Source organism: Lontra canadensis, unplaced genomic scaffold (assembly GCF_010015895.1).
Source record: "Lontra canadensis isolate GAN:19392208 unplaced genomic scaffold, GSC_riverotter_1.0 scaffold146, whole genome shotgun sequence".
Lineage (NCBI taxonomy): Eukaryota > Metazoa > Chordata > Mammalia > Carnivora > Mustelidae > Lontra > Lontra canadensis.
In genome coordinates this window covers 588,879-599,778 of record NW_022631140.1, presented here as the reverse complement: position 1 = coordinate 599,778, position 10,900 = coordinate 588,879, and the positions used below count along the sequence as shown (strand labels likewise).

The 10,900-nt window shown below is 43.5% G+C and overlaps 1 protein-coding gene across 8 annotated transcripts in view; it reads right to left on the bottom strand.

Annotated features, from left to right (window-relative positions):
* Positions 1 to 3,416: 3,416 nt before the first annotated feature.
* LOC116858989 (dynein heavy chain 3, axonemal) overlaps positions 3,417 to 10,900 on the bottom strand; it is a 155,363-nt gene continuing 147,879 nt past the window's right edge. For 6 of the 8 annotated variants that reach the window (XM_032843948.1, XM_032843954.1, XM_032843950.1 and 3 more), the window contains 5 exons: positions 10,661 to 10,828; positions 9,105 to 9,247; positions 6,124 to 6,328; positions 5,311 to 5,448; positions 3,417 to 3,821 (listed from right to left, as the gene is read on the bottom strand). In XM_032843948.1, the coding sequence (XP_032699839.1) occupies positions 3,468 to 3,821; positions 5,311 to 5,448; positions 6,124 to 6,328; positions 9,105 to 9,247; positions 10,661 to 10,828 (1,008 nt within the window). In that variant the 3' untranslated portion in view covers positions 3,417 to 3,467. The remainder of the gene's footprint in view (positions 3,822 to 5,310; positions 5,449 to 6,123; positions 6,329 to 9,104; positions 9,248 to 10,660; positions 10,829 to 10,900) is intronic. The other 2 variants (XR_004381058.1, XM_032843952.1) reach the window with 2 other exon arrangements.

Sequence of the window (10,900 nt, the reverse complement as noted above, 5' to 3'; positions counted from 1 at the left end):
AGATAACTTCCTACTTATACCTAGATGTAGGATTCCATTGTCACACAGATCCTCTCAAAGTAAACGTTATGGGGCAGCTGGTGGCTCAGTTGTTTAGTGTCTGCCTTTGGCTCAGGTCATGATCCCATGATCCCAGGGTCCTGAGATCAAGCCCTGCATCGAGCCAGGCACTGAGCCCCACTCAGTGGAAAGCCTGCTTCTCCCTCTCTCACTCCCCCTGCTTGTGTTCCCTCTCTCTCTCTGTCCAGTATATTAAATCTTAAAAAAAAAAAAAAAGTTATATTTCAATCCCCAAACCTGCTCCTGTGAGCAGAAGCATACACTTTTCATGCTGAGAGTAAGTACTGCAGAGTTCGTCAATGACCTGGAGAACCACATCACTGTAGCAACAGCATATGCACATTGAACACAATTGCAGCTACAGGGCTTTGGTGAATAGAGACAAGAGAAATTTAAACGTGCCTGCAGATGTGTTGGCCATTGAGGGAGCACAAACCCTAGCCTCACTTGACTTGGGAGATACCAATCTGCTATTTTTTTTTTTTTTTAAAGATTTTGTTTATTTATTTGACGGACAGAGATCACAAGCAGGCAGAGAGGCAGGGAAGCAGGCTCCCTGCTGGGCAGAGAGGCAGTGATGCAGGGCTAGATCCCAGGACCCTGGGATCATGACCTGAGCTGAAGGCAGAGGCTTTAACCCACTGAGCCACGCAGGTGTCCCCCAATCTGCTACTCTGTTAGTCACTTTCCTTCTACCAGGTCTCACTGTGGAAGAGGCATCTCCCTGCTCAGAGGTGGTTCTAGTGTTTAAGCATTTTCTCGTGCAACACAGGGCCTGTGAAATCAAGTACTTCATCTGACAGTCAACCATTGAAACAGTGATCTGTTCTTGCATTGGAGGAAAAACTGGTTCTGCTAGACCCAAGTGAGGCATGGGTTGCCTGTCTCCTTCCTGGTCCCTTTCTAAGTAACTCAGAGTGATTTCTGACAGTGCAACTTTTGTCTTTAACGCTGCTGAATCTGCAGAAACCACACTTCCCCAGCCTCCTTCAAAATGGAAGTTCATCTAATTGCTAGCTAGCCTCCGGAGTATCTTCTGTGCGCCAGGAACCTTACCTAAATGTTCATTTTATATGCCTCGTCTCCTTTGCAAAAATGTATACCCTAATACACAGAAACACAACTGTCAATTTACTACCAAAACTTCCATATAAGTTATGTTTATAATAGCGTTCCCTCTCCCCGCCCCGCCACCACCACCCTCACCCCTCCATTTTTTCTCAAACACTGTAAGATCTCCATCTTTGGTCTTTTAAAGGCAGAACCTATCTTCCCTATGTCCCCTCTGTCAATGTAATTTTCTTCCAACACCAACAAGGACTGAAAACTATTTACCCAACAGCTAGATTTTTAAAGAGCAAGGACTAGCTTGGTGACAATGTTCCTCTGATGTTATCTGCTGAACTATTTATAGGCAGGACCTGCAGCTTCTCACTAAGCTGATTTCTAGCCATCTCTGCCCCAGGACTCCAGCCTCTAACTCACCAGGATTTCTGAAGAATATAGTGCTCTTTCCCAGGGGGGAGACATTAATTACCACATTGGCCCCAGTAGAAAATAACCTCAAATTCAGGGCACTCTTTCTTTGCAAAGTGGAAGAAATTTTTTAAATTACAAAAATTTAATCCATCCTACAGAAACATTCTGTCCCTTGACCCCTGAGGAATGAAACAGCCAGTCCCTGCTTCCCTCAGCTTTTTTGTTGCTGAAGCCGGGGGTTAGAGAATTAAAATTCAATTGTTTTCTCAGCAACCCCCTCACTGCCTTAAAGCTTACAATATGACTTAACCTAACCATTCCAAGATTCAGGCATTTGGGATCCTGACCATCTTTCCATCTCACATGACTAACAATCTTACTTGGAAAGATAATGGCAGTTTCAGCTCTCTATTCATTCTGATTCTCCTTCCCCCACTGGGGAGGGGGGAGGGCGGGGAACCGTCTTTCTCAACAACAACAACAACAACAACAAAAACTATTAAGCTACCTGCAATGAGCTGTAAGAGACTGCTCCTCTTTGCTGTTTCTTTATTGCCTCCTGGCAAGATCTGGAGAACTGCCCTTTCGTACTTAATCTCTAGGATCACTGGGATAATTTGCTGATCTCAGAATTCAGGGTTCTTAATCAGAATTTGATCAATTCCATGTTTCCATGAAAAGGTTTCTGGAAAAGGTTGGTTTGGTTCTCAGAAGCTTCCCACGTTCAGGAAAAATCAAAGACCTTGAGGACATTTCTTCTAGTGAAGAGGCAGAGAAACCAGCAGATGCAATAGGCTCTCGAACAGCCTTATGTCCTTGCTCAACAATGAACTGACCAGTGGAATGCCATGAAGGAAGTCACTTAGAGCCAAAGAGCTAAGTGAAGGAGTTAGCTAAGGAATAAATATATCAACAATATGATTTTCATATCCCCCAGGATTCTCTTCTAACTGGCCCTAGGGGAAAACAGTGATAAACTGGAAATTCTTTGGACATGGCTCTTGCAGCTACGCATTTAAGATTCTACATCATAACACAGACAAGTTGTTGGCAGGGAGGCAGCCTGTGGCAGTGAAAAATGCATGGGTTCTAGAGCCAGACAGCCCTTGCCTCAAATCCTCGCTCTGCAATGTGAAAGAGCTGGGTGATCTTAGGCAAGTTACATAATCTCCCTGAACCTCCAGAGAGAGAGAGACTGTCATACCTACCACAGGAACAAACGCCTAAAGGCCCAGGCACAACCCATAGCACACAGGAGGCCTGCAACAAATACTGGTTCTCTCATGTCTCCTTTCTTCCTGAAATTTCCACGCATCTGTTGCAGGCTAATAGAGAAGTATTTGCGTCCCAGTTCTACAGTGATGAACTGTGGAAACTTGAGCTCCTTATTTTTCGAAGCCTCCATTTCTGCATCTCTAAAATGGACATAATAATACCCTACCACATAAGATTGTTGTGAGAAGTGATTTTCAAATATGTCAAAACCTTGAAAAACGAAAGCAGCTCAGTCCTCTTTCAACCTGAGACACTCTGATGTTAGTGCATAGAAACAGAGTAGGAAGGAAGCAATTAAAAGTTCAGTGGTAGTTAAAGCAAAAGCAGCAAGAGAAAACCACAGAGGAGCTTAACCAAATGGCTAAAGGTCTAGGTTGAAGAAAGAGTCCCATTGTCAGTGTTCGAACCACTACTTCAGTAGCTATCTGAATTGGGAGATCTTACCTCCTCTGTATCATGGTTTCTACAGCCATAAAATGAGGATGATAATAATAACCTACTTTATAGGGGTGCTCTGAAATACTGGCTCACAGCAGGTGTCTATTAACATAACTGCTACCATCATCATCATACCCTGCGCCTCTTAGGAAAGGAAAGTTAGGTTGTAGTCAAGAATGAAATTCCTTTTATTTTCTGCGTTGAGACAGATGCCATTAATTATCCAGCTGGCACAGAGAGGCTACCCCTCGGTTTATCCAGTGCTTCTGGGGCCTGTCTGTTGGTAGTTCAATGGACAGGACATAGTTGGTAGAGTGGCCCGTGGTGGACAGGATGCCTCTTCGGGCACTTGTTTTGTAGACTGGACACATGTAAATGTTCTGATGCAGAAACATTGCACTTTCTCCAGGTTTCAGCCAAATAATGGGCAATGGGTCATAGAGGATCTTGGGGAAAGACTCCCCAATCTGCTTTGTTTTCCTGTCCCAGCGGGCACCTTCCAAGAAGAGGCCTTTTATGTAGGCCCCATCTTCTGGGTTACTCTCCATGATCATTTCTTGTGTGGTTACCTGGAAGAGAGGAAGCTGTAAGTTCTATTACCTGCCATTTCCCTAGAGTGGGGCAGCATTAAGAGATGAGAAAATCTGCTGCAAAGTCTGCCTTTTCCAATATGCATTCCCCAGGACCCTGGGACCTCCGTGGTAATACTCCTGCCTTTGTACATGGACCAGGTCTGATTCGTAGTCAGAACAGTAGGCATAGGGAATGTATTAAAGTAGGAGTCAGGAGGCCACATTAACTATAACTAGCTTAGCAACCTTAGCACAGTCCTTCCCCTTTCTGGGCCTGGATCTGTAAAGGGAGGGGTTAGATTCAGATGCATGCTCATAAAACAGTCCTCTGGTGGGGAGAAATAATGCCTTGATTTGTAGTTTTTGTTGATGTCTATAGTGTAGGTAGTCAGTTTCAGGCTATCAACTATGTAATAAGGAGCTACGACTGGCTCTGGTGAGTTGATATGGGCCAGCTCCAGCATACCACTGTTTAGGTTCCAAGGTGGTAAAGTCAAATTCCTTCAGTTAAGCACAGAAAATGGTCTAAGTGCAGGAAGATGAGGAGTGGTGTGGATTATAGTGAACCAGAGATCACAAGTTCCATTTAAATTCATTCAAATCGTAAACTTTTTTTTTACTGTGAATAGGATATTTTTCTTATTTTTACTTCTAAGTACTTACTGCCAGAATAGGAAAAGGTTGCTGATTTTTGTATATTTAACCAGGATCCAGCCACCATATCTGTATTCTGATACCTATTACCTATCAGTATTCTGACAGGTATGTTTTTAGAGTCTTTAGGATTTCTAGGTATGCAATCATTTCAACATCAAAAAAGATGGTTTTATTTGTTTTTCCTCCAGTGTTTATCCCAGTTATTTCATTACTTTATTGCATTAATTTCAGCTTAACATTGTCTTCAAAGACCATCAATTTCATTCATAAACTAGATTAAGACCTAGGTAACCAGTCTGCAACCTCTCAACAGATGATCTTACTCTTTTCTCTCCATATATGGGCAGAGTGATATTTGATTACTGGACATTCCTTTGACTTCACTCCAAGCAAAGGATTACCCAAGACCAAATGAAGAGTCCTTCCAAAGGAAGCATCCATCATGGTGAATAAACAGTGGGGAGGATGCTTTAATTTTTCTTGGTACAATGGTGGCAGAGTTTTCCTCTGGAAAGATTCCTTACATATATATACATATATACATATATATATATATATATATATACACATATCTATGTACATATGTGTATGTATATATACACACACACACATACATACACACACACACACAGAGACAAAGCCTTGGGAATCCTCTGGTTCTGTCAGGAATAACTTTGGAGCTATTTTAAGTTGTGCTAAATATTTTACTTGTACCATCTCAGAAACATTTGGGCCTTAACACATCCAAATGTTTGGACTCCTTAAGAAACAGGCAACACTGCTTTCCCTGGTTGGTCCCATGAGCTGGCCTAACCCAAAGCACTTCTACCTCAAATTCAAATCCGATGTGGTCAATGGGGATGGTGTATTTCCGGGCATAATTCTGAGAGACACCCGTCAAAAAAGACTGTGTGAAGTAGAATCCAGAGATCCAAAAGACCACAGGGGGCCCATGGTCAATCCATTCCTGGAGAGCCACAGAAATAAAAATTCAAAATCAATAGCACATAAAGATAGTTCAAAGGCAGATAATGTAAATGAATGCCATTAAGAAAAATGGTTTTTCTCATTTTTCTTAAAACAGGCAGCCCTCTAAGTTTAGCTTATATTTTCCCACTTGTGAAATGAAGGTACAAAGATATATGTTTCCACTTTAAGAAAAGCATAGGTACAAGCTGGTGTCAGGAATATAATAGAGACTGGCAGGGACTGTAGCAGTGGAAACTAGGTGCCTTGTCTAAACTGAGCAACAGCCACTCATCTCATAATACTTGCCATTCAGGAATGTAGGCCCAATTTCAGGTCTTCCCTTTTTTTGTAGGACAAATATCTGGAGTTTGATGTGTAATACTTCAATGGTTACATGCTAGCTCAAAAAATTTAAATTACCAGGCAGCCAAACCAAATATATCTACTAGTTGAATCGGACCCATGAGCCACTAGTTCATGACATATATTCTAGTTCCTACTCTTGTCTCTATAGGCTATAATCTTTCCAAAGATTCTGAAAAATCTCCCCCTGCCCCCTCTCCCCACTGCAATGCTGGGAAGATTATCTCTAGTAGATGCTTGGTCCATTTCAGAATGTCTTCTCCACCTGAATGAGCATGCCAGGTACCCAGTTACCCTGACTCCCAGGTACCTGGAAGAAGGCCAGGCGGGCCAGCAGGTCAGCTACATAGCCCCCCAGTGGCTTTAGTGATGGGTAGGACTTGGCCATCCACATGGCTGGCACTTTACCCACGATCATGCTACTGAAGACATCCTCCAGCTCTGAGGACATCAGGACCTGTCCTTTGATGGCTCGGCCAAGATTAATGAGGCTGCTGCGAACCACTTTGATCAGCCTGCAAGAACAAAGGAGCTGGCTCAGACAGGCTCTTCAGTTTTATTCTACCCAAGTATGCTGATTCCAGGTTTCCTTTCACTTTCCCTCCACTCTTTCAAAGGTCCTTACAAGTGATATACACTCAGGATAGAAAAATTATAAAGATGAGAAAAAATTAAATCATCCAGTATCTCATTACCTAAAGATAACTTAGATATTTATTTTCCCATATTTTTCTATATTTAAATGTTCATTTTTTTGTATCTGTTTTTCTCTCTTCGCACATAGGGAGCATCTTCTCAACTCACTAGAGACCTAAATCATCTTTTATAATGACTGCAAGTTATTTCATTTTATTGAATTATTTCCCTATTGCTGGAACATGTTAGTTCTAGGTTTGTTGTCACTGTAAACAACATTGTTAGGAACATCCATCCATATCAATCCTTGTGGAAACTTTTAATGACTTTCCTAGTAACGGTAGAATTTCTGGGTCAAAAGGTAATACAATTGGGGCAGTGGGTGGCATAGTAGGTTAAGTGTCTGACTCTTGGTTTCAGCTCAGGTCATGATCTCAGAGTCAAGAGATCAAGACCCATGTTGGGCTTTGCGCTGGGCATGCAGTCTGCAGTCTCTCTCCCTCTGTCCCTCTACCCCATGCTCTCTCCTTCTATTTCTCTCTCTCTGAAATAAATAAATCTTTTTTTTTTTCTTTAAGATTTTATTTATTTATTTGACAGAGTGAGATCACAAGTAGGCAGAGAGGCAGGCAGAGAGAGAGAGAAGGAAGCAGGCTCACTGCCAAGCAGAGATCCCAATGTGGGACTCGATCACAGGACCCTGAGATCATGACCTGAGCCAAAGGCAGAGGCCCAACCCACTGAGCCACCCAGGCGCCCCAATCTTTTTTTTTTTTTAAAGGTAATACAGTTTTAAAGGGTTTGTTCCATATTGTCAAAGTTGTTCTTTTTGTGGATTATGAGGTCTATGCCTGAGAAAAGGCAGCTGAAGGGCATCCTGAGAGATGCCAAGATTGCCTGTCTCTCTCGTTGGCCTCTATGTTATGAGACCTAGCCAAGCCTAAAGGGAATGCACCTGAGAGTGCCAAAAAACATGCCACCAGAGAGAACTTGTCACCTCCAAAGACTTTTGGAATGCCCGCCAAATGGATACCAGAATGATCAAATACAAGAAAGAGATTCCTAGATGTGTAATCACTAAATATTCATATTAAGAGGAATTTAAGGGTCAGACATTTGGTGTATGTGCTTTGCTGAGGAGTCAAGGGGCAAAGTGACTATCTGAGGCATGATACCATAGACCTGTAGCTATTACACCTAAAGACCTACTTGCAAGAGATTTTTCTATTTTTCAACTATGAGCTCTGCTAGTTTCAAGGTTTTAGTACCCAAGGAAGGAACAATTGCCCCAGAAGACACATTAATGTTTCCCCTGAACTGGAAACTGAACTGTCACCTAATCATCTCGGGCTTCTCATATCACTCAGTGAATAGGTCAAAAAAAGTAGGGGGGTGGAATGTAAGAGTATTACTCAATGTGATTAATCCTGACCATCTTTGGAAAATAAGATTGCTGTTACCCTGTTCTCTTCTATTACAATAACCAGTGGGAAAGGCTAGTGAAGGCCCCTGCAACAACCAATTAGAGCTCCCGTGACCTTAGAAGAGGGAAGCCATGAGGCTTAGTATCTGGATGAATGACAACTCTCTTTCCATCATGCCAAGGTATCTGACTCACAGCAGTGCTGCTACATCCTAGCTCACAGCCTATACTTTGCTTGGTTCCCCCATATGGCCAACTGTCTGTTGACTCTAGAGAGTAATCCTAAGATTGAAAGGCAAGAAATTTTTATATAACATTCTTCCAGTTCTCTAGTCCTTCAGAGTCAGGGCTGTCCCTAAAACTGAGCAATGACCAAAGAGGCAAAAGGGAGACAATTAACAGATAAAGAACTGGAAGCAGTAGGAACCTTGGACTTGAAGGCAGAAGTGATGAGTTTTCTCATTTGGCACGGATGGTCTTTGAGAATCCCTTCATTTTTATTTAGAAGTCAAATCAAGATATCTATTGGGCTCTATGCTATATATAGTAATTGGAGGAGTGAGGAGGGCCCGAGACCCTTAGTCCCATGGCCAGCCCATAACAACCCTTCCCTAACTCTGTGGTTCGGGTAATGGGATAAACTTCTCTCCACCACTTTCTCTGTTCATACTGATTTCACATATTGGCTAAGTGCATGGGCTCTGGGATCAGACAGCCTGGGTTCAAAATCAGTTCTGTCACTGAATGACTATGGGACCTTGTACTTAACCCTTCTAGGTCTCAGTTTTCTCATCTGTAAAATGGTGGCAGAGGGATTACTAGCTGTGCATATTTCAAAAGACTACTATATGGTTTGAATGCAAACACATGCATGGTGCTTGGAGCCATACCTGGCAATAAGGGCTTAAGAAAGTGGTTCTAACAGTTACTTTTACTGTTAGTTTGCTTGGTATTGGTTTTAACCCTATTTTACAGGTGTCGTATGAATGAATGAGTACGAGAATGAATAGAAAAAATGAGCATGAGAATGAATAGAAAAAATGATTTAACAGTAGGTGAACGCATGCTGGGATGGTCCTACTTACAGCCCTCCCTATGGGAGGGCAAACACCTCCTCGGCACAGCAGCCCTTATCAAGTGCACACATCTGTTACTGCCCATTAGATCATACCCCTACACTCCAACTCCCAGGATTCAAGTTCTCAGGATCCAAGTAAGACCATCTGGCCCACCTGTTGAATCTGATGAGCTCCTGCCTGAGGACGGTGTTCATGGATTCCTCATAGACCACAGGATACAACTTTACAACCACTTCCAGGTCAAAGTCATTGGGAAGCTTGGAGAGTATGTCCTGGGCCAGCTCTTCAATCACTTCCTTAAAGCACAGACAGTAGAGAAGTGAATGAGAAACAAGGCCTGTACATTGTGGTTTTGTGTGGGTAAACCTGAACCAATGGGCACTGGTCTTTTTAATCACAGTCTGTATGACCTTCCTGGGAACTCTCCCACAGAAGCCAACTCTGCCTGCCAGAAAGGAGGGCCCTTACCTCTCTACCGGTCTTTGGGAAGGCATCCCCTCTTGGCCCAGAAAGGAAAAGAGCAGAGCAATGAGAGCCCTCTTTTCACACCTGAAGCAAGGGCCTGAGGGCTAGGCAGGGATTCCTGCTCTGTCAGGTAGCCTCAGGGCAGAACTGAACCCTGCCAGCTCCTGTCTTTAAGGTCAGCTCTAGTAGAGCATCTCCCCCAGCTCCCTCAGCCAGTGTCTCAGAACCAGTTCACAGTACAGATGGGACTCTTGCTCAGTGCCAGTGACAGGCCAGGACACCTGGGAAGGTAGTAGGCCATTCCTCAGGATTGAGCAAGAATAGTCCAGGGCAACGGAGTTGGCCAAGTGGAGAGGGGACAGGCCTAGAAGAACAAGGAGTAGGACCAGGCTGTGAGAGAGGCAGAGACCTCAGCCATCCGGTGGATCTGAGGGGCTTGGAACATGCACTTCCTTCCTTCTCCTCTCTCCTATGAGGTGAATTTCCATCCCTAAACTGAGACCAAGCAGGCTGCTTTATCTCTCTACCTGTTATCACTTATGGCACTATGAGCCAAAGCAAGAGAAACCCACAGGTGAGAGGGCTTCAACATGGGTTAGCTCAGAAGGTGGAGAAGGGAAGGGAAGGACAGGAAAGAAGAGGGTGTGGCGGCGTCAGGAGATGGTGGTCCTGGGTCTGGCTCAGCCTGAGTTATGAACGCTATGAAGCAGGTCTCTTCCTTTTACTGGGTTCATTTCACCCCCTTCTGTAGACTTAGGATGGTGGACCAGGTCTTCACTTCATAAAGTGTGCACTAACTGGGAAAGGCACCCAAAATGATTGATTCTAGGTGTTTCCAGGACATGGAGCAAATCATGTTGAATCACATGATGAGAAAGTCACTCTCTTTCTGAGTTTCAGCCGTCTTTCTCTTTTCATTCTTCTCAAGGACAAAGTCTCAGACCAGTGCTAATTAAATGCACTGTAACACTGGCCGAGCTTCCCCTTTCCACAAGGAGCCAGCGGGGCCTCAGCAACGTCATCTGCAAGGAATCTAATAGCTTTCATTAGCTTTCATTTTCTTTTTTGTGGCTGTCATGACTTTATGGAAATGACACTGGGTTTCCATTTATGGCACTGATGAGCAGCTTTTAAATGAAACGTTTTTAAGCAAAAGAGGTTTAGTTTTAAGTATTTTAAAAATATTTTTATTTAAATATTTTTAGTTTTAAATATTATATATATCCTGCCCCACACCTGGTTACCTGAGGGGACTTGCCACTTCCTCCTGACTGCCTAGGGAGGGTCAGCAACACCCCTTGAAACAGCTGGTTGGTTTCCTGGTTGTCCTTGGTGATGTCAGCGTTCTCATGGAGGCCAAAGACTTCTGGGTGGGCTGTGATGGGTAGGTTCCTGAGATAGTCGATATAGGACTGGAAAGGAAATATTCAATTGACACAAACCCAGGTTCCCTGGGGTCCCAGAGATCACTGAGGGATGGGCTG